Genomic DNA, 23,827 nt, shown 5'->3' on the forward strand with positions numbered 1-23,827 from the left:
TCCAGTTAAATGAATTGAAACCATCATTTAATTGCCTGTTTTTGGACTGAACCATTAATTGCTTCTTCCATCCCTTTCCTTTTATGAATTTTAATTAATAAAAACATTATATGTGTGTATTTATTTGAACTTGCCTGTGCTAATTACAAACATGAAAAAACCCTAAAAGATGTTTTTATTTCTAGAAGGTAGTGTTATGGAAAGGGACACTCAGTCAAGGGAGGGGTCCTTTATGAACGACATACAGTAAGCATTCTCACATGTATGTTATATAATTCAAACTTATACATATATACACTGAGAAAACAGTTTTTTTGGACTCACTCTGTATGTTTCCATAACAGTAGCTTCTGGAGAACGCCGATTTTTGACTCTCTGACAGATCCAACTGTTGAATCGTTCATAGCAATACATCCACCAACTGTGGACTGGGCCTTGTTGCTCGATCCCATTTACAGAATGGCGCAAGATGTGAAGACTTATGGTCTAGACAAAGAATCAATGTGTAATGTGTAATGTAAGTAACATCATATGGTCTGAACATGCTCAGAGAAACACAGTTTCTGATATGCAATAATATATAAGCAATCCGCTGGCCAACAGCAGTGCCACATTGCAATATTCTCTATTTTGTTTATTTTTATGTACACCTGTTTGTAATTAAAAACCCTTCTGGTTTTCAAGAGGACATCTTATTCTTTATTACAAAAACTACAGGAAACAGCCGAATAAAAGAACTAGTGGATTGACAACCTCCAGGCTTAAATTTGGTCAGAACAAATTCAGCCTGAGAAATGAAACATGTTCTCATGTTAAAAAATAAGGTATCAAAAATTGGAAAACAGTGGGGCTGATCTATGTGTGCTGGACCATTACAAACACACATTACAGTATTTCACAGTAGGGATTGAAGCTGCTAGAGTACAGGCTGGTTTTATGGTTTCATTTAATAAAACAGTGATTGCATAATGTTACATACATACATACATAAACTTTATTTCAGTGTCAATGTATTTAGCTGACATCAGCTAATTGGGGACACTACACTAGTACAAAATATTAAAATATATATGTACATACATAATAAACTCTATATAACAGTTAACAGTTAACTTATGATTATGTAATGATTACTAAAGTACCTGAACACTAATAGGGAAGTCACGTTCTAACTGTGCACAGACTTCATTTACTTCCTTTTCCAAGGCAGGCAAGTCATGCAATTCCTGAGTGTCACTACAAATCTTTTCAAGAACATCCAGGAGGCGGAAGAGTGAAATCCTTTGGTTTCGTCCAAGAAGGCCTCTTAAGCAGAACTTTAAGATTCCATCTGTGGCAAGCTAACACAATAAGTTATAAAATAACAGTCAAATGCCACTTTTCAGCCTACTCTAAAGCTACATGTATTAAGTAACCACCCTACTTTTCTATTCAAAAACAGAGTAGTCACAACCTTTCTACCTCTTTTAATTAAGCTGCGACAACCAGTTCCTCGGACTGGTGATTTAAAAATTAATTTTATATAAAAAATTTTTGGAATGTCATCACTAAACACAATTCCACACACACATGTATTTTAAATATACATGTTCACAATTAATAAACAGCTAACACACTTGAAAAATATAATAAGTGAAAAGATGTAACTTATGTTCAATTCGCTACATGTACATGTACAGTAGACAATCAAAACCTAAAGAAAACTGCAGCACAGGACTGTCTACTTGGGTAAATATACACACCATGACCACCTTCTATTTGGCAAATACTAAGCATTACTTGACACATATACAATACAAATGTTTTTGTACCTGTTTCCAGTCATGTGATTTGAGGTATGGTTTCTTACAGAAGAAAGCACATGGCTTCCAGCCATAACCTGAGGGCACGCACACATTAAGTGCCCGCTTATCAGCCAGTTTGAGGTCCGCACTAGATAGACGAAATGGAGCAGCAGGCAGCATGTTTCTCTCGCTCTTTGATTTGCCTCTTTTTCTCGCTGTTTGCTCTGTTTTGGTTTCATCACCTAGAAAACAACAAAATAACAATAAAACAGATCCGACCATAAGAAAAACCTTAATGTTTTTTACTTCGCAGATGGATTTAAACATTCTGAATGGAGCTGTTTTGCTTTGTAAACTCCAGTGTAATACAAAAAGGCAAATACAGAAAGCAAATTTACTGTGTGAATGTATTCATGGCTAAGTTGAAACTGAAAAAGGAAGTTGCCCACCAAAATACTGTTACTGTATTTGACTGGAAACAACATTAGATGTTTTCTAAGGTTTTTTGACCAGAAAATCACCTTCAAATAATGTTGAGCTGCAGTAGATCTTTAGATAAAGCAAAAATTTATTGTTTACTTTGTTCACATTGAGCGATGTTTCACGATTTATGCAAGTTTTGATTAATGCGATCGGATGCAAGTTGAGGTTCATCATTATGCAAAATCACACAACTGGCCGGCCACAGTTTTGTGAGGTACATGTACATGTAACTGTAAAACAAAAACAACAAAGTAATGACTTAATTAAACCTAGGTTTGCCTGTTTGAAAAAGTAGAGATTATAATAATGAGGTGGCAAAATTAATGTGGCCACTGTTATAAAATGTAGAAACCTACTTTGTGTGGCCTTTCCAGCTGCTTCAGGCTCGTCAACTTGCTTTTCCTGTAGCCAGCATCCTTGAAAACGACCCAACTCTTTTTCTGCCTTTCTAACTTTTATGCTATCACCTTTACCAGTAATTAAGTCAAAAAATGTGCAAACAATATTTTTGAGGTCATGCATCAGGTCAGGAAAAGCTTGATTTGGCCTGTCATAGTTGGGCAACAACATGAAACAGTTGACACCTCGTGATCCAGTGGCTTTAGCAACATTACTGGCTTGTGCTTTATTCTTTTCTCTGTTGTGGGCAACTGAATTCCAAAGAATATCACTGATATTGGCTTCTTCTGGTGCTGACCTTTTTTCTGGTTTGAAGTCTGGAAAGGACCTTTTCTGTTTACGCAAGGGGTGATCTTCACTAAGATAGCGTCTGTTTTCCAGATAGACTACCTTGTCCAAAGAGGACACAAATTGGCCTAGGAGTAATAAAAAAGAGAAGCAAAGGAAACATTGTACCATACACTGCATGTATTTAATGACATTTTGACCCAAAAATATTCATTTCAATAACATTTCAGACTTACAGCCGGTTAGCTTTACATTAAGTATTGGTCTTGTCTGATCAAATTGCGACTTACATTTGAGGACAGAAAAAAGTAATTACTAATCCCCATGAAATTCCAAAAAACTGAGAGGCAAAACTCCTCCCTTCCCTTTAATAAACTTACCTATTGACTTCTGATGATGTCAGTGAAAAGGCATGAATGTATGAAATGTAGTAATTTAAGTTGGTGGAATGCATATGTTTCAATAGAAAACTTTACATGTCGCATGATACGCGATATAAAAGCTGTAATGTACTTTCAGGGCATTGTATATTATATTGATTTCTTCTGCTGTGCACAAGATTAAAAGCAAGTACGTATTAAAAGCTTACAGAACAATAAGTAACAAATTGTGATGTGTATTAAAATTTGCTTGCAGACTCGACATCAGGAGCATTAGAAAACTACATGATATGGTTAAAATAGTAAGATGGTCACGCATTACATGTAATTTCCCAGGGTTGGGGGCATTTGATCGCCTTAATTGGGGCATTTGAATGGCTTTTTGGCTCAGGGAGAGGGGGATTTGAACACTAATTTACTAAAAATTCAAATGCCCAAGGGGTTGTCTGAGGGAAGGGGGGGGGGGGGAGGGAGGGATTTCGAAGCCTCGATTTGACCGGTACACAAGTTTGCAATGGTATCATCCAATTATCATTTTGTGGAGGTATTTGAAAAGTTAAGCATTGATAAGATAATGAGTAATGATGGCAACATGGTTCACTTTTTAGTATTATATTGTTCAGTTTGCCTTACCTCTAATCTCACACCACATGCAACCTTGTAAGCCAGTCTGGCCTGCTGCTGTAAAAACCTTTCCCAGACCAGGATAGTCAAGAACAGAACTCATCAGGGCAACTTTGAATGTAAATGACGCATTTCTGAAGGCATAAAAAAAAGTGGCACCAGACAGTTCCAGAACTTCAGCTACCACTATTTCAAGGTATGGATCAAGGTGTTTTGGCTCTTGGCCTTCTGTTTGAGCTGGAACTATACCAGCAAGCATGATATTCTCAAACAGATTGCGTACGTTCCTAGGTAGGTTAAGGGCAGTAAGCATAATTGGCCACATTGAGTAATTGACCTTATTGCTACTAAACGGATTGACACCATCAGTGGAAAGTTGTAACAGCATTCCTCGGAGATCGCCATTGCAGAATCCTTCCTCCGAGAAAGCTTGTTTCCATGAAAGGGAATCATGAATGTCACGCATAATGGAAGAGTCTTCACACGCATCACGATTATCAGCGTGGCTCTGAATAACTTCAGAAATACTTGCGTTTCCAAACATTCTTCTCCAACGAGGTCCAAGAGGAAAATAAAGAAATCTTCTTCTAGCATTAATCTTGTTACCCTAATATCGATTAGATCCGCAAACGGGACACTTTTGCAGCTTTGAATAGTCGTATCTACTAGTCTTGCGAAAGATGACACAGTCGTTCGGACAAACATGGTAAGATACTGTTGGAAGCAGAAATGGCTTGACAAAGTTGTACGCTGCATCGTACGACCCAGGAAGGTTATTTGGCTGTGGTAGCAAACGCTTCTTCAATCGCAAAAGATCAGATAAGGCACTTTTGCTTGTGGATGGGTGTTCAGTAAACCACATAAAATAACTCGCTAATGCTTGAAGAACAGTGATATCACTATTTTCAAAAAGAGGAATCTTGGCATTTTCACTGTCATAAATGTCGTGTTCCATTTCAAGGTCACAGTCGTTGTCGTCAGAGCTACAATAAGAAGGTAAGGATTCATTACTCCCACTATCGTCGCTTAACGCGGCTAAATCATGTTCTATCGAGACTTCATTGTCACTAGATGAACTCGTAATGTCGATTTCGTTTTGAATTATTTCGCCATCACTTTGCTCACTAATACTCGTTGAATCTATCCGACGTCGTTTGAAATTTCTGCCGCAGTTTTCCTCACTTGAATATGATAGTTCCGCAAATGAATCATTGCCATCACGTCTGTAATCGTTCGTCTCAGCCAATAATTCATCCCCGCTCCCGCTTTCAGATAACTGATCATCATGATCATTGTCATCATTGTCTGCAATCGTTCGACTTGGCCAACAATTCATCCTCGCTCCCGCTTTCTGATAACTGATTATCATGATCACCTGAATATCGGCCAAACACTTCTAGATGCCTCTTCACGATCTTAATTGATTGGGTGCATTCGGATTTGCAATTTTTGCAAGGACAAACATGGTCTTTACTTGCTGTACGTTTTTTATCGCTCATGTGCTGCTCCGAGTATGGCATCTTCCTCACTCGTCGTTCTCGTCCGTGCGTTGCATAACAGATCTCGAATGTCACTAGTTAAATATTGACCTTTCGTTTACCATATACGGTGCGTAGTACACAGGGAGCCCGAGCGCTCACCGTGCGTGCGTAACCGACAAGGGAATTTAAACTGTGAATGGAAGTTGCTCTCGTACAATCTGTGACTCAATCACCCCAGAAACGTATTTCGTTTTTAATTTTTATTACAAAGTACATAAGTTTTTTTTTTTATAGCGATAAAGCGCAATATTTGGCTATAAAGCGCTAGGGCTCCCTGGGGTGAATTGAGTCGGTGATCATTAGTTGTCGGTTAATAAATGACCCCACCTTTACCATATATGTAATACAATCAGAACTTCAAAACGAACGGCGCCAAAAGTGTAGTGTTCGTGCACGCGGTTCCTATAACTGATCTCGATACTTCGATCTAAAAGAATCGTTCTCGTAGCTTCTTTAATTTTGAAATGGCAAATCACGAGCAAAAAGTAATTTGCGAATTTCTCGCTTTAATGAAAACAAACCCAAATGCTTTGTCCAGCGTTTTGCAAACGACACAACTACAGGCAGCGATTACCTCCAACGAGCAAACGGATGCGTTGAACTCATCAAGCACGAGCTCTCGATCTACATCTAGTTCACCCACTTCTGACGAAGAGTGTGCACAGAACACTGGGGCAGTCGACATCGTTTCCACCGGCACCACCGCTTATAGCGCAGAAGATCTTCTGGCAAAACGAGGGGCAAAGGGCAAAGGATCGAAAGCCCAACAAACATTTCGGGTAAGTCCAATCTTAATTATATTTAGCCATTTATTACAACTTGCGACAACCGAATCTTGAAAGATCTTGAAATAGATTTATCTTTCTCGTGTTCTTTTACTCGTGCATATTACACGTACGTATTCTTTACAAATAAACTTTATAATCTCAGCTCGAGCGCGGATCAATCGAGAAAATTGTTGACTTAAAAGTGTGAGATTTCAAATTGAAGATTTGGGTGATACAGATCACTACATGTATGAAGCCGAATGACGATCATTAATTAATGGCCATCCGACTGATTAGGCCCCGCGCGTCCACACCGATGCGTTTAAAATACATATACTTAGTTTGAAACAAAGCGCATACTTTTCAATGGTTTTTGTCTATTGTCCACACAACATCGCACGCTGCCAAGAGTTGTACATGTGGAGACATTTGAAAATGGAGCCAAACACAAACACATAAGTGTGGACGGGGCCGGCCTATTTAACAATTGTTGTTTTCTCAATTATTTTCAGTTTGTGTTGAGGGAGTCTGCCAGGAAATGTGGCATGTGGGAGAACCCTCCTCTCTTGCGAGAGATTAACATGAAAACGCTGGAAGTGTTTACTAAAAAGGTATATATCTAGACTGATACTTTGTATCTGCAGTGGAACTTCTCCTTATTAGGCCAGCTATCAAAGGCCCCAAGGGTGGCCGCTTAATATAGGGTTCGACTGTTTCCTTCAACTGTATTAGTAAGTCACTCCAGAATTTATTGGACCTTTCTGTAAGTAGTTACAGGGAAGCTACAGGTACAATATTGTTGTTTAAAAAAATATGTGCATACATGTAGATGGGTGGGTGGGGTGTAAGAGGAAAAAAGGAAAAGTACTAGTTAGCCAAATCCGGACAAAATCTGTATCCGGTTTACAAATATTCATTAAGCAATCAAAAAATTATTCATTCCTTTTCAATTTTCTTTATGAATATTAATGAGTGTTATAATATTCATGTTACAAGGTAATCAATGCACTTCCCCAACTGGATGGTCATGCCCATACTATAAGAAGGAGGCTTTCTGAAAGTTTGATTTATAGAAGGAATCAAATAAAAAATACAAAATTCTGGAAGCGTGCTAGAAAGGTAAGCTTCAGTGTCTAACTTTTGATCTTCATTGTCAGTATTCATATCATATGCATATGGATATTGTATATTTTATGTCAAAACCAGTTACGTATACTGATCTTGACTTTACTTAATGTAATGACTAATTATGACAGACAGGTAGCTTAGGATCTAGTTGTCTTTTTTAATACAACTTCTCAACTCCAAGTGTAAGTGGATAGCTTACAGTGTATTGCATGACTCACAATAACTTGAACCATAAGATTAAAGGAAGTTAGTAACTAAAAAACCTGAAGGGAAACAAATTTACTTTGAGTTAGCATGAGGAGGCTCAAGTTATTGATGGTTTAAGTCTGAAGTCGGAACCAATAATAATTTATTAGAGCAGGGTTCTAATTCTTTTGATGCCCTGGTATCAGCCACGGCCATTATAATATTTTTTTTAATTGGCAAATGATAAAATTCCTTAATTTATTTAAATACAGGGGAAATGTATTATATTACCTCTTTATCTCGAACGCCGATCCCCGAAACCTATTTCCCTTGCCCTTGTTTTTCAGTCATATTTACTATCGGCAATCTCAAACTGTTTTTAGTTTCCCTTGAAAATTGGAGATAACTGGACTCAACTCTATAATCATTTCACTTGTAGATGAATAAATACAAAGATGAAGCCTGCCAGAGGCCAGTAGTTGTTGCTGAAGAAAACTCCACGCCGGTGAATACAACACTCATCCAAGTTGAGCAGGCTCTTAAAGTTGATGATCCTGCAGGTCATGATCAAGTTGAAGAAGATGATCAGGACACAGGATTTTCTTTCACTTCATCGTAAGTAAAAATATGTTACAATGTAATTATACATCAATAGCATCTTATCCTGTAATACAATAAACTCTCTCTAATTAGGCGGACACCTCGCTAAGGCAGACATGAATGGCTGGTCCCGGCCGAATCTCACTTGTTTGTCTGTATTAAACTCTCTTTAAGGCGGACAGTGGACACTTCTTTAACAAAATTCAAGGCGGACACTAAAAGTACATTTTTTTGCACAATCAATAGATTATAGGCCAGATATTATTTCAAATTGACCAACCACGGCAATAATAATCTCAAACTGATCTGATTACAAGAAAATACTTGATACTGTTTACCTGGTTTATTGTATTCTGCAACCAGTTAATTAAGTTTCCTTGTTTACAGGGAGGAGCTGTTCGTAATGGATGGTGCAAGGAAAATTGCCCGGGCAACTTTTCTCCGAACATCCAAAGCAGACAGTAAGTACAGTATAACCCCTGCCTGATCAGATCTTACAGCAACCCAAACGTGTGACCACTAGTACTTTTAATTAATTCAAACTCTTTTGTGCTCACAGACTATCCAATCAAAAGATGAGGATAGTTTATCCACGGCTTCTAATTGAATAGTCTGTGCGCACAAAAGAATGTGAATTAATTTAAAGTAGTGACACTTTTAGGCTCCTTGCAGTATAGACCTTATTCATAAATGGCGGTCAATTTATAATTCTTTCGTCCAAGTGCAAATTAGCCTACCAAGCCTCGATACCCTACAGTGAATTGAAAAGAATTCTTGCTCTAAAATGAGGCTTGGTAGGCTAATTTGCACGTGGACAAAAGAATTATAAATTGACCGCCATTTATGAATAAGGTCTATATCGTCACTCATTCAGCCTTCTCAAAATCGGCCGGTCGACGGCTCAATGAGCCGCCTCCTCAGAAAGCTTGACCGTCTCCTTCCAGTCAGTAAATGTCAGACACAATACATTTTTAGCTCAAACGTGAAGTCACTGGAGATATTCTAAAAGCTTGAAAAAAGTTTGTTTGACGTACAAATTCGTGTCCACGATATTTTTTTGCCTGGCGCACATGAAATGTTTATTTAACTAGCATTCCAGTATTTCTTATCAGACTCCAAGCAAGTGTCAATTCCATATGTGAATGTTCGTCACTTTAAATCCACCAGACTGCACAAAATTGCATCTGTGAATGTCTAAATTTAAAAAAAATCCGTAGGGGAGCATGCCCCAAGACCCTCCTAGAAGCTTGCATCCTTTGGGCACTCGCTTGGATGCCTTTAGCACCAAACTGTCTCCACCTTCCTTATGACCTGCTCCCGAAAAATATTTTGAGAAGGCTGCTCATTAATAAGCTTGTGTGTACAGCAATATATATTAAACGTGTAAGACTTATCAGATCATTTCCAAATTTTTTTATACAGTGTAATAGTAATTATTGCTGTTTATAAGGCCCCCGGCCTCCAATCATGGGATATAACCTACGTACCCCAGTTGCATAAGCCCACCCAGCATGCCAAAACCACTTATTAAGTTTATTTAATTTATTACCAGAATTTTATGACATAATTATGTACTAATATAATCTGCTTTTTGAATTAATTCAAGGTGACTTTAAAAAACTGGTCATGCAGTCCAACTTTCTGAAAAGTGACGATAAAGTCGAGCTGACAGGACCAAACACAGAGAAATATCTCTGTGAAATCCAGGTAAGTACAAGTAAAAACAAGCCAGGATTAACGCCAGGAATTAATAGCCATTTATCACTAACATTTTTGCGTATTTAATTTCTTTATAATTAGGTTGGTCAAAAATTTTACTGGCCCGAAAACCAGTTGCTGAAACATGTGGCCAAATCAAAGCAAAGTAAGCCCAAGGAACCGGAGAAAACGGCAACACAAAGTAACCCCAAGGAACCTGAAAAAAAGGCAACACAAAGTAAGCCCAAGGAACCAGAGAAAAAGGCAAAGCAAAGTAAGCCCAAGGAACCGGAGAAAATGGCAACACAAAGTAAGCCTAAGGAACTGGAGAAAACGGCAAAGCAAAGTAATAAGCCCAAGGAACCGGAGAAAACGGCAAAGCAAAGTAAGCCCAAGGAACCGGAGAAAATGGCAACACAAAGTAAACCCAAGGAACTGGAGAAAACGGCAACACAAAGTAAGCCCAAGGAACCGGAGAAAAAGGCAACACAAAGTAAGCCCAAGGAACCGGAGAAAACGGCAATCAGCAAGGAAAGCCAAGACCTGCAGGTGACACCAGCCGACAAACAAACAGAGCCAACAAACTATTGCAAATATAAGGGGTATGTGTATGTACCTGTTGGTGAGGCTGTCCATACCCCTGCGCCATTACCAGCAAAGAGGCGCCGAATGGTAAAAGTCAGTTTAGATTTTGATTACATATAATTTATAATATACATACCAGTTAACAATTATTCCCCGCAGTGGAGGTGGCTAGTGGTGGTGTTTTAGTATATACCAAACCAGTGAGATAGAATCCCCAAAATAATTGATTTGTTATCTCTCAGAATACTGCAAAAAAGTCTTTTGCAAATACATTTGTGCACTGGGAGGTGAATAGCACATGCTATCCCGAGTTTGAGTAGCCAATCAGCGCATAACACACTGTCCACTGGCTTGATATACTAATTAACGATATTATAATATCAGAAATAATATAATTTGTTTTATAGAAATTTATAATGATAATTAAATTGATTTATTAATTGAACATTTTAATAAAATATTGTTCTTTACAGGATCATATTTTGATCTTGAACTAAACTAAAAGTACTAGTGTTGCCTATAAGAATTTATTATTATCACTGCTGGCCAGTGGATTGATTATTTTTAAATAATTACTTATACCGTAAACGTCCATGTATAAGCCGCATCCGTAGATAAGACGCACCCCGAATTTAGAAGCGCAGATTTTGGAAAAAAATGTAATACAATAAAGTTTGAAGTTCCAGTAACTTTCTATTGCTATAAACCAACAAGAACAAACAATTAAGGTTTCACCATAATTCCTTCGATTGAAACAAAACGAACGAGTGCTTAGTAGCCAAGCTTTAAATGTGGGGATGTATCCATGGATAAACCGCACCCTTGATTTATGGCTTCAATTTTGTGAAAAAAAGTGCGGCTTACAAATCGACGTTTACGGTATTATATTTATGCTTCATTATCATCATTACCTTATTTCAATTGTGTATTTATTAACTGTGATGGATGGGTCTCTATAATAATATAGATAGTTTGGTTTATACAAAACATAAACTTTATTCTAGATTTTATATATATAACTTTATATTTTAATAATTAAACATTGTAATTTGATTAGCCTGTCCTGGTGACCGTTAACTAAAAATAAATTGTTGTTTCAGGGTTAAATTGCCTGTGTTCAATTTGCTTAATGAAATTGCTACATTTTGGTTTCATTAGAGGCTAGGACCTGGTGCCGGACTTGCAACGATGATTTGACATTGACGTATATATATGTGTATATATATGCCACTTGCATTTTAATTGGGACAAATCATCTTGAAACTAATTAAAGTTAATGAAAAATTGACGACCGAGCTATATATATACATATAGTAGATCGCTATAAGTAATGATCATGTCAGATTTAATTTAATCACATGATCGATCATGATCAGGCCAGCTACATGAAGCTATAGGCTGCATATAGATCATGGGCATGCGCATGATCTGCATGCATATATATATATATATATATATATATATATATGATATGTCCGGCCAGGTACGTATACCGGATCTGAGATGATCAAGATAAAGTGAAAAAGAATGTGAAACTGAAATTTCACATGTTTACACGTCAATCAAAACAGGTTTCACATAGTTTTTCACATCATATCATTAAGCCTAGTCTTACAATGCATGATGTGAATTTTCTTATTTCACATAGTTTTTTCACAGGTTTCACATAGTTTTTCACATCATATTATTAAGCCTAGTCTATACAATGCATGATGTGAATTTCCTATTTCACATAGTTTTTTCACATCATCCATGATGTGAAAAGGACCATCCCATTTCACGTGGTTTTCAAATGGTGATTTCACACTGTTTTTCACACATGCCCATGTGAAAAAGCAAGTGAAATTTTCACATGTCTTTCACATGATCTTCACATGCTTTTCACATGGTTTACTCCAGTAGTGTATATTCTGGCTCGTTCTGAAAGTCGCTTATAGTAATGAAGTCGCAACGAAGATTCAAGTTTTTCATCAAATAGAATCATGTTTTAAAACTGAATTTGTTTTTTCTATTCTTGTACAGAAGACAGGAGAGGTGATTCATTCATTTCCTTTAATGGGATAAAGAATTGGACTGACAATTGTTTGTTGGAATTTTTTTCGTGACCACTAAACAAAAAGTATGCAATAAACCATAATACTACACTTTACTAAAAACCTACCTATCTCCTGTGCTCCGGGATTTTCAATGGGTGCTTTGTTTTTGAAGGAATGAACTACGCGGTATTAATAGCGCTTTGTGGACTTCGTCCCAATAGTCTTAAAATCATGATGTGGGCGGAACATTCTTTTACTTTGACAGATCACGTGTTTCCGCGTTAAGGGCTTTTGTACTGCTATACCCTCTCGATCATTCTCGACGAATTTAAAGTACGTTTTATCAACGATTTACTTTACATGTATGTGTGGAACAGTAGATTTTTTCGATCGGGTTTTGGCACCGTATACCTCCTAGATAAATAGGAAGAGGTGGCCACTGACTGTGAAAGTCCGCATCTGACAACACCTTTTCGCCTTTGTTTAGCCTGCGCATCTGAGCATTCGAGCATGCTCTTCATGTACTTCGAACCACTGGGAGTCTGCTCGTAGGGTCAATTGTTGCAAAAAAAGAAACACGGTTTTTTTCCTTTCCTCCACTCTTTGTACATTGCCAGAGAAGGTGAGAACCACCCATGTAGCATCGGTAATTTACAAGTGTCATATTACACAACAATGCTGTGAAACACCCCCCTTCCCCCTCTCAACCAGTGTCAGTTGAGGGTAAAGACAACTACCTTTTCAAATTTGAAGTAGCTGTTACAAAATGTAGATTTTTTTTTACCCAAGATATCACTAATTCACCATTGTTATTATTGAATTTTGCAAAATTCAGTATGCAAGTAAATCATGGTTATACATGTAATTTCAAATAATTTATTTTTTTTCCTTTATGGTAAAGTTGGAGATATAAGAGATGAACCAAATCTACTCTGTGGTGCAGAACTTGGTAAGTTGTGAGCAGTTTACCGGTTTACCTTGTTTTCCGAAATAACTTACCGGTAATGCCCTTCTGCAGCCACTTTGCTCCAAGAAAGATACTAGTAACTGAAAAAAAGAAACTACAGTGCAATAAATCCTTGTTTTTTAGGTTTCTCAAAAGGTCCAGATACCAGTAACAACGGTCTAATTGTATCTAAGCTGGCCTCTATGGTTGTTGATGTGAAGTTTGAATACAATACTGTTATGTAATTACACCACAATCCTAATTTCTAAACACAGATTGTGGTAGTGGAGCCGCCTATGATGTAAGAATTTTTGAGCAGCTTCTTAATGTGAACCAAATTGTTCAACAGCTGGATGTTCTCTGCTTGCTACCTTTACAGGTATGTCTCAATTAAGGGGATGGACATGCTTATGGATTCTGAATTAGAAACCGATTCAGGATGTTTTCCTAAATGTTTGATATTTCATAGGTAGGACTGCAGATCTCCCTTATCAAAATTGAAGCATGGTTAGTATACTTTTTGTATACAAAGAGTATACACCGTTTGTACCTCACTGTTGTGGTGTACATATTTAGTATACATCAAGTATACATCAAGCAAAATTTCATCTTGCCATTTAAGACTGATGTATACTATTTGTATATATCACCATTGCATCAGGGCTATGATGTATACTGTGTGTAAACTACACACCCTCATTAACTCTGTGATGTATACTTCATGTATACATTACAGCTGCATTAAGACTGTAGTGTATAATTTTTGTATACATTGATTGTCCCAAGTATCAAAATGTAACTTTACATCAAGAGTAACGTATACTTCGTGTATACATCGAAGCCATGCGATGTACTTGGTTTTCAACATGAGGTATATTTACTGTCTACATTGCTAAAACTGTCTGAATTTGCAACTGATATTTTCAACAATACAATTTTTTCAAAGATACGCTTTCATATCACTACCATAAAATCTCAGTTATGAGTAGGTGCATGTGTAAAACATTGATGTTAGGCTCTAGAAATGTCTATGTCAAGTTGTAAATGTTAACCAGTCTTACAGCAATTTAGTTAGAAGGCCCCCTTGTAGAACCAGACATATGTAAATGCTATGTAAAGTCTATCACATAACTATGTAGTGCTATATAAAGGCTATTTCCTGCTCCTTACTTATAATGGAATAACTATGTCACTTGCTACATTACATAGTTCAGTCTGTGTAAAGCACATGCCATTACTATTGCAATACTATTTAAAGGTCACATAGCTCTCAAATAGCTGTATAAACACTATTGAAAATCTTCACATAGTTTTTAAATAGCTACAGTGTATATTGACTACCCGTACGAACGATGTGACGCTGCATCAGCGCTGCTTTAGTTCACTTTTTTGGTTGTGCAGCGCTTACGCGTCGTTAATGCAGTGTTTACGAGCCGCTCAAGCAGCCATGAACAAATTCATAACACTGCGAAAGCGCTGCAAATATTTTGCAGCGTGAAGCATCTTAAATGCAGCGCTGCGATCCGCTGCATGAGAGCTGCAAATGAGACACCGCGTGAACAGTTTCTTATAGCAAAAACTAGGGTTGCTTAAGGGTTGCAACAACGCTGCACGTGCACTGCCGTACACCGGAATAAGAATACATGGAATATAAAGTTAGAAATCCTTCGTTTTTACGGAGATCACATTAAAATTGTCAAACACCCGCTAAAACGCTATTTTAAACATATTTTTATAATCCTTGCATGCTGCTTCAAAACGCGCCAAACATACCGTGTTAATCATCACTCCACGTATTCTTATTCCGGAATAGGGTCAATCGAACGCGCCACAAGTCGACTTGAAAAAATATATCGAATTGTGATACAGAAATTGGCGGGCGAAAATGTTTCGAAAGACAGAAACATCTCGTATTGTACATACCTTTCGATCATAAAACTATCTGCCGCAAAATAGAAATCGGCAGAGGGATGTCCCGTTGATTTGAACTTGCCAAAACGTTCGCATTTACCGCATACATTTGATGCTTGCTTTTAATACCCAAAGGCCACAACTCAAAATTATTGCCAGCGGGCAAGAATGTACATATATTTCGATCATGAAACTTTCTGGTGCAAACATGAAATCGGTACAGGGGTTTCCTGTTGATTGGAACTTGCCAAAAGTTCGCACATACCGCACACATTTGATGCTTTCAATACTCTACAACTCAAAATTATTGCCAGCGGTCAAGAATGTTAGACGATCCAAGCATGCCGAATTGTAAGAAACCCGTAATTTAAGTGGAACAATTGTGCCTTTCTTAGAATTATCGGACAATTAATTGTCACTCAACGAAGATCTGACAGAAAACCCAAATCTCAAAACCTCAATGGCCGCCAGACTGAGATACGTTTGCACGCGACAAGCGAGCGGATGCTCTTGACTAACCTGTCAAATCATTACATTGGAATGGACCCAACCTGGAACCGGAAATAACCCTTACTTGTACGGATCGTAAAGAGCGCTCATTGACCTCATTTTGCGCGAGTTTTTAATAAAATGTACTTTTGATATCAACGTGGCCGGTAGAAGTAACAAAAGAAATCAACAGAAAACGTTGTTCGATCACCAACAGTCATTTGTAACGGGCGGTCATGCTGAAATCTGTAGTTAAACAAAACGCCGCTCTTTTACACAGTCATGTTTATTTCTGTTAATAAAACGAGCTGTAAAATGTTCGTGACAGAAAAAAGGAAACGCTTAGTCCTTTTCGATCATGTTTGGAAAAATAGCCACGAAAGCAGTTTCTGGAAAATCAACTGTTTCCATGTAAACGCATTTCTGAATGATGTTATGAATATGTATGGCAACACATGCTCCCTGTTTAGCCCTTGCGGTAATAGTTATGTGACTTGCTGTCCCGTTTGTTATTTTGTCTTGGATAATTGCTTCATTGGTTTTTTCCAGGGTTTGCACTATTGCTACGTTATAAAAAGGACAAGAACATTTTCTGTAACAGTCGGGAGAACTACTACACGGTGTTTGATATTGCAAGTATTCACGTACCATACCAAATTTTCGAACCTTTCCCTCAACAGTTAACTCGTCATACTGTATAGTGTAACTATTTCGACTGTATACCCTTTCATACCCAACAGAATCATACATTCCGTTGCCAATCTTACATCGAAAAAAAGTATTACACATCAACGATTCCGGAAGGGCCCCTAAGAGATTGGACAGAGCCTCAAAAACATCAGCAGAAATCTCCTTAGTTGTCACTTTTCCAACAGCAAAAACATTCGTTGCGATTTCAATTTCATTTTTGGGGTTACTTGATGATGTAAGTTTTGTGTAAAAGTGATGAGGATCTGATCCTTGTACCAGTGTTTTGGACAAGATGGGAACGGCTCTGCTTATGTTAACTGCACTAACTATTTGGAAAACAATATTTTGAGTCCCGTGAAAAAGCTTGAGCAGTTCCCCGTTGAGACTTTCAAAAGGAAATGTAGAATGAGTCCAAAGTGGACCAAGATTTCTAACGTCTTCAGCCATGTGAAGAAGGGAATGTAAATTAGCAGTTTGGTATCGCTCACAATAAAGTTTTGGAAACTTTATGCAAAAGTGAAGTAACAATTTTTCAGCGTGCGTTATTTGAGACTGCGTGATATTTGTCAAACATAATGTAAATAAAGCCTCGCTAAATAGCATGAAGTGGTCATAATAAACGTCTGGAAGAATTCCTCTCAGAGCCATGGCCCCATAGAAGAATAAAAACGCCCTAAGTTCGTTTGCTTTCCAATACTTTCTGTGCCCCTCAATGGAACGAGGGCACCTTGAAACACGATTGGGAGGCTTTATTTCACTGATGCGCTTGTCTAAGTCTTCAACTTGCTTTGAAATGTTAAAAGGTTCATGCTGTCCTTCCTTTGAAGTAAACCACAGCTCCAAAAGAAGCTTCATGACTCCTTCTAGGGCACAATGCACGTAGTCTATAGCTGTACCTAAAATAATGTCATGATGCCTTAACGCTGCAAACCAACTCGGACCTTTAATGCCATTTACAGATGATTTTTCTTGGACAGCTCGTTGAGCGTCTCGCATTATTCCCGACTTGGTTCGAACAGGGCCACTTGGATCCTCTGTGTTGAAAGGGTAAACATGTACATGACCACCCTTTTGAGTTTTTATTGATTTTCCTGCTTGTCGGCAACGTAAACAGCCATAGAATCCATTGAACTGTATGCTGTTGCAAACAAGACAACGTGCAGGAAGGTCACACGTTCCACACAACAAAATTGCTCGAACTGTGATATTCTCACCTTTAGGATTCAGGATCTCAACGCCGTCTGTTTCTAGCTGATGGAAAATGGAGTGGAATGGTTTCAAGAAAGACAACATGAAAGGCTTGTCCGGTCCGAACCATACACCAGCTAACAACATGTTGTCTCTACGGAAGCGTTGAGAATATGGTAATTCATTAATTGCGACATACAGCGGCCACAAGGAAAATTTTGAGGACTTGAAAATTGGTACACCATCCGTGTTGTAGATGAATGAAATATTTCTGTGGTCTTTCAGAAAGCCAGATTCCCAGTGTTTGCGGTATAAAGCACCATCATATATATCACCCACGTCATCGTTTCTGGGTTTTCTGTTAAATCTATACGTGGTAATCGTTTCCCATATGGAAACCTGATTAAATACATCTTGCAGTTGACTTACAATTGGTATTTCGATGAAAAATGATTTCTTTCCGAGCCCTTTCAGAGATTTCTGGCAAAGAGTGTTCAGACAAGACTCGGCTTCCTTGTTTTCGAGATACAAAAAGCAGTGAGAACAGTAATGGTGGAATACCAGTGGAGACTTCGCAGTAGCAAAAAATTGTTTAAATCTCCTCCAGCTTACAGTGCAATAATTAGGAGAAATGCAATGAAGGCTGATTAAAGTGAGAACGTCCTGTAATGCTTCACCAGTCATTCCATGCCGCATTGCAACTGTCATTATCAGGAGCATGCTAATGCCGACAGTTAGTGGACAACCCTCATACAAAGGCTTGTCCTGTTCATTTTTACTGTCTTCCTTCTAGGCTCATCACAAAGCATTTCCTTCAGGTTTTCTAGATTTTCAGGTAGTTCCAATTCATGGTCCTCAGCATCGTCAATCCCAAATGAGTTCTCCATATCAGCTTCATTGATTTTTTGAAGCTCTTCGTAGTATATGTCTTCTAATTTCATCCGATGCTGGTGGAGCCAACTCTCGGAACATTCCCCTTTGTTGATGCTCTCACCTCCAATGCCTAAAGCGTCTTCCGTGAGAGAAAAATATTCCTGAAACCCAGATTCGTCGACATGACTTGGCTTGATTTGTTCCTCGACAAAAGGAGAGTTGCTTTCAAAAGGGGTATCGTCTACAAATGGAGCATTCCGCACACGACACCTTTTCACGGCGGGCAGACCATCTTCAGTTTCGTTGCAGGCCGAAAATTGAATTTCAACTGGATGTGCAATCTGTGCTAACTGATCTTTTGTAACCTGGGCTAATTTTTTGGATGTTCTGTCTACGTCAGCTTCTGTAAACTGGGAAATACCTTTTGTAACGCTGGAGACCAGGTGACTGGGATTTTCCATTGTGCTGAAAACTAAACACTGAAAGCCTTGCTGAACTGAAAATGTGTGTGCCATCGCTTCGTGACGGAAAGATGGAAAAGTCACGAACATGTAACCTGCTGACAGATAGAAAACACGTACTTTCCTTTTGTACAGATAGCACGGCATCATGAAAATACTTTGTATCGAGTCAACTTTAAAAAAAAGTGGTCGCAAGTGTACGTAAGAAATCAAAGGATTGTGACTGAAAGCTCAGTACAATCAAGTTGCCGTTTACGTGTAATTGGCAGAGCCAAGAAGCACTTAGCGTGACTTCATAGCTCATGTCGCGTGCACTAAAAGGTTTGATTGACCATCTGACTTTTTTAACACAGCTAGAAGCAATAATAAAACGTTTGCGATGCGAAATAAGTGTGCATCAATCTGAAAGGGTAATTTGTTTTTCATTCACTGATGCACCTTTCACATCAAATTATCGCCGGAATTAATTACCTCGTCCTATGCTGGAACAACATACAACAAGGCATTGTGAAAATGAACACTGTGTATTCCTAAGTATTAAAGAGGAAACTTCTCACTTCCGAAAGTCATATCTATAAGCGCTTGATAACGAACTTTTGCATCCTATTGGCTCAGAATGATTGTCAAGGTAATTAAGACGTCAGAAAACCAGATATCTTTTGACCCTTTCACTTTGCGCGCTCAAATTTGAACGTGAAAGGGTTTCGAGATCAATCAGGTCAACAGTTTCATACACTTTCGACAAGTTAGTTTAAACAGTATAGCATCTTGAGATAAAAACATGTCGATGCAACGTCTCGCGACTCAGCTTTTAAACTTGGAATCGTCGGTTACCAGGCAACCCGAAAAGGAGAAAGCTTCATCTAAATATGCCATAGTGTACTGGATAGAGACTAAGGAGTTTAACGTCATGCCACTGATGAGAATACCAAAAGACAAGAGAGAGGAGGGAGCTTCAGCAATCTTGAAAGCTGAACGAAAAGAGTGGGAAACAAAAATCGTCAAAATTGGAGGTGGGTAGAAGTAGATTTATTCAGTGATTTAAATAATATCACAAAAGGCGGGAATTGTTCTCGGCGACAGTTGGAGCCACAGTTATGCTAATATTTGAATATACCAGTAATGAAAGCTAAGATGATTGTTTCCATTTAAAATCAGAAGGGGCTTGTGTTGATGTTTTAAAACTGTTGTTACTTACGTAGCATTATGATTCGTGGCCCTTCCAAAACAGGTCTTTGGTCTGTGGGAAATAAGGCGCGGTACGCAAGGTCTTTTGGATTTTGGGTGAACACGTCCCTTTGAGTTTTCAATAGGTTAAAAGGTTTTTGAACTTTATAGTTATTTTATGAGTTTTTTAAGAGATGTCTACAAAACCTTGAAATGTAATTGCATGGGGTTGGATGTGCTTCGTAATATGGGCGGCATGTAATAGGATTCTTGAAATTTGCGAGCATCAAAATCGTTATTCGTATCTCACGCTATATATGATAATAACACGCCACATAATTAAGCGGGCAAACAATTTTTGGTCTACGCATTCCAAAGTCAAACCGACTGTGTTCACTACTTCTTCAAACGACAGGAATTTTTATTTGCGTTTAACTAGAATCACTTCAGATCACATCAGTACATGTTTATGTCTTTAGACGGACGTTGATTAAGTTTAACACGCACTCAAGTATTCCTTAAAATTCTTTAAAAAGAATTGTTTTGGCGAGGCATAGGAAACACCAAATTCATGATCCCACATGTATTCTTCACAGAAAGCAAAACTGCCTTGACCGAGGAAATGAACAATCTGATCGACGCTGTCATGAAGCAAAATCAAGCGAAGGAAGGACAGTCTTCCCCCGAAAAAAACTTGAAAACCCCTGAACCAGTGAACAGGAAAAGAAAACTTTCACAAAAAAAAAATGACACACCAATGGATCAAAGCGCAAACGCCGCAAAAAAAGCACCAGGAAAACGCAAAATTTCCAAAGACAAAGACGGAGTAGCAAGGAAAGATTCTGCCAGCTAAACCAATCAGCAATAAGAGAGAAAAAGAGATAGCTAAGGCACAAGCCGCCAACGAAGCTGCTTTAAGTTTTTTCAGTGCAACTGGCGACCTTTCTCAGTCATTCACTGGCACATCAACTCCAAGTTCACCACCGTCACCACTACAGCCTATTCCCACCATAAATTTAGTTGGCCCATCGGTTTCCACGCCCTCGCCACCGATTGTGACTTCGCCTTCATTTTCCACTTCTTCGCCATTTCCACTATCGTCTGGTAACTTCAAATACATTTCATCACCAACATTTACAACAACACATCCGGACAAGGAATCCTCATCATCAATGCTAGACTTCCTGAATTCCCCACTGGATGACGCGGAGGAAATCTTAGAGCTGTCCACATACTGTTCACCCACTAGCATTCAAAACACTTCACCGTCATCTGTGGGCTCATTGGTGAAAAGTAGCATCAACGTCCTTCAGCGGAACACCGATCAAGAACTCCTTAGCAACGGAACGTCGGCTGAGTGCTACAACTGCAATGTCCTCAGCAAGAAAATAACAGAACTGGAAAGAAAGCTGGAAACTCTGAGTAAGTATATGACTATTATAGGAGTATCGAATAGACCGACTGCATAAATGGCGGCCAAAAATGTATTCTTTTGTTTATGTGCTAATTAGACTTAATAGCCTCGCTCTCAAGCAACATTTCTTTTGTATTTTGTCCATTCAAACGAGGCTAGTGAGTCTAATAAGCACATAAACAAAATAACATTTTTTTGGCCACCATTTATGCATTCAGTCTATGGTAAATTGGAATTTTCAGGTTCTCGCAAAATTTAAGCTCTGCTCAATTTGTGCGCAAAATTCCCACCGGTGCTCACTTGCGTGCAAAATTTTCGCACTGTTTGCATTCTGGAAAATTTTATAAATAATAACCGTCCAAACTGACCTATCTTACTTACAGGGACGTCGCATTATTAACCGTATATTGTATGCCGACGAGAGATTTTACATGTTGTCCCAAAGCTCGGTGCGCGCGTCTTTTCTAATATCGGTACTGGCAAGAAAAGGTTTTGATCACTGTAGGGCTCGCAAAAAAAAAAAAAAAAGAGCAGCGCTCGCAAAAACCATTCGGTATTGATATTCTATTCGAATTAACTTTGGACTTTCTTCGTGCAGGTTTAGTGCTAATTGAGTCTCGGTTTAACTTGAAATTACAGAAGGATTGTAGTGGGACAAAAACAATTAATTAATTAATTAATTAATTAAGAGTAATTTCACCAAAAGGCATTGTGTTTCTTCATAGAACCTCCTCGCGAAGTTTCTCTATACTTTGAAAAGCTGTTCAACCTTGAAACTGGGGATACCACTTATTCATCAGAGGTGAGAAATCTCTCAAATACCTACTGGTCTGTGCCAGACCTTTAACCTGTTTTGAATAACAACTCTTACACTACTGACAAATTTTATACAGCCCAACTTTTTCTTTTGTTGTTTATGTCCTAGAAATCCACCGATAAGCAGAGCACAAGCAATTATTTCCGTGCGCCCGACCATTTTACCTCAGGGAGTGGAAAGCAAGAGCTGTACGCTGGTTGCGGTGTTTTTATTTCATGTGTAGAACTCCACACAATATTAGCCAAGTCCATTGGTAAACCTCAGGAGCTGCTTGGCCAACTAGTTGCCTATTACTTTGACGACGAGACATTGGCTAAGTCAGTTCCATTACAAGAAAGCCGCACGAAAGACAAAAGTGTGCTTGACCAGAGGATTGTTCACGCCATAATTGGTAAGATGTACAAAACAGTCAGTTGCTCGGAACCGATATGTGCTACACAAGCAAACTGGTTTCTATGAAATCAATATTGAACGGTACTTTTCATTTTGTTTTTTTTAGTGTATGCTAAGAAGTGCCATGCCTTGTGGATAAAAGAAGAGAAAATGAACAGCGATACCAGGTTTGACTGGGGGCGCATTATCCAAAACAAATGCATTACGGCAGGAAGGCGACTGGAGCGAAAACTAAAGAAGAAATGAACTCACCGGGATTAACATTGCCCGTTTGTAGTCAATTTTGCTTGATATATTGCTGAACATTTTACGGTCGTTGATTTTCACTCCCGTTTTCCTTTGCATATCACAAAAGATAATTTTAAAGCTTGTATTCGCAACTTATAATCTTTTTTTAGATATAAATAAAATTTGAAGTTGATAACATTGTTAGACTGAAATACCTGCGGAGCATTCGTTACGGTTGACATTTCAGTACCTCGAGACAATTGCGTGACGGTCCCAAAGCGAAAAAAGACGCCAGGAATCATGGGTAAGCGAGCATCATATTTTCATGATCACGCAGTGGAACACGCAGTGATGTTTTTGTCGCTCGCAGCGCTAAACAGCGCTGCACAGCGCTGCATGAACACTGCTCACCAACGATACTCCTTGTCGCGCGATTTCCTTGCAGCGTTCCTGCAGCGCTCGTTGTCACTAATGCAGCACTCACGCAGTCACAAATCGGCACTGTTGCAGCGCAATAAAAATAGCGCCCGTGCAACCCTTAAGCAGCGCTTGTTGCAGCGCTTAGAAGGCGGTAATGCAGCGCTGCGTTAACGTATTCTGTTTCGTACGGGCTATGGTAATAACTGTTAATAGCTTGACTACAATGGATTTTTTGTAGTTTCCAGCTCATTTCTGATTTGCTGGAATATTATTTTACAGGAGTGGGATATTATAACCTTGTTTCTTGGGTTCCATGTGTGCATTAGTAGTT

At 38.5% G+C, this 23,827-nt stretch overlaps 3 protein-coding genes across 4 annotated transcripts in view; 2 read left to right on the forward strand and 1 right to left on the reverse strand.

The window, feature by feature from the left end:
- Positions 1-23,827, reverse strand: part of LOC138006851 (uncharacterized) — a 29,368-nt gene that overhangs the window by 3,010 nt on the left and 2,531 nt on the right. The window contains exons 2-6 of one of the 2 annotated variants that reach the window (XM_068853449.1): positions 3,968-4,092; positions 2,624-3,082; positions 1,812-2,026; positions 1,143-1,340; positions 325-486 (exon numbers count right to left, since the gene is read on the reverse strand). In XM_068853449.1, coding sequence (XP_068709550.1) covers positions 325-486; positions 1,143-1,340; positions 1,812-2,026; positions 2,624-3,082; positions 3,968-4,061 — 1,128 coding nt within the window. In that variant the 5' untranslated portion in view covers positions 4,062-4,092. Of the gene's footprint in view, positions 1-324; positions 487-1,142; positions 1,341-1,811; positions 2,027-2,623; positions 3,083-3,967; positions 5,631-23,827 lie in introns of those variants that run through there. The other variant, XM_068853448.1, reaches the window with a different exon arrangement.
- On the forward strand, positions 5,964-10,607 carry LOC138005093 (putative uncharacterized protein DDB_G0271982). The gene is made up of 6 exons (XM_068851379.1): positions 5,964-6,278; positions 6,779-6,877; positions 8,020-8,195; positions 8,568-8,641; positions 9,787-9,887; positions 9,981-10,607. The coding sequence occupies exons 1-6, from the start codon at positions 5,964-5,966 to the stop codon at positions 10,581-10,583; spliced, it is 1,368 nt and encodes a 455-aa protein (XP_068707480.1). The 3' UTR covers positions 10,584-10,607.
- Positions 19,979-23,219, forward strand: LOC138008755 (uncharacterized). Its single transcript, XM_068856059.1, has 5 exons — positions 19,979-20,070; positions 20,821-21,646; positions 22,364-22,440; positions 22,564-22,846; positions 22,955-23,219. The coding sequence occupies exons 2-5, from the start codon at positions 21,397-21,399 to the stop codon at positions 23,092-23,094; spliced, it is 750 nt and encodes a 249-aa protein (XP_068712160.1). The 5' UTR covers positions 19,979-20,070; positions 20,821-21,396; the 3' UTR covers positions 23,095-23,219.

Source organism: Montipora foliosa, chromosome 6 (genome assembly GCF_036669935.1).
Source record: "Montipora foliosa isolate CH-2021 chromosome 6, ASM3666993v2, whole genome shotgun sequence".
Taxonomy (NCBI): domain Eukaryota; kingdom Metazoa; phylum Cnidaria; class Anthozoa; order Scleractinia; family Acroporidae; genus Montipora; species Montipora foliosa.

What these genes read in the sequence shown, in the direction of transcription:
- LOC138005093 (XM_068851379.1), top strand. Translation starts at nt 5,964, where the DNA reads ATGGCAAATCACGAGCAAAAAGTAATTTGCGAATTTCTCGCTTTAATG. An exon ending in TGGAAGTGTTTACTAAAAAG is followed by an intron (nt 6,878 to 8,019) that starts GTATATATCTAG and finishes TTTCACTTGTAG; the next exon opens with ATGAATAAATACAAAGATGA. An exon ending in CCGAACATCCAAAGCAGACA is followed by an intron (nt 8,642 to 9,786) that starts GTAAGTACAGTA and finishes AATTAATTCAAG; the next exon opens with GTGACTTTAAAAAACTGGTC.
- LOC138008755 (XM_068856059.1), top strand. Translation starts at nt 21,397, where the DNA reads ATGCTAGACTTCCTGAATTCCCCACTGGATGACGCGGAGGAAATCTTA. An exon ending in AAGAAAGCTGGAAACTCTGA is followed by an intron (nt 21,647 to 22,363) that starts GTAAGTATATGA and finishes GTTTCTTCATAG; the next exon opens with AACCTCCTCGCGAAGTTTCT. An exon ending in ATACCACTTATTCATCAGAG is followed by an intron (nt 22,441 to 22,563) that starts GTGAGAAATCTC and finishes TTTATGTCCTAG; the next exon opens with AAATCCACCGATAAGCAGAG.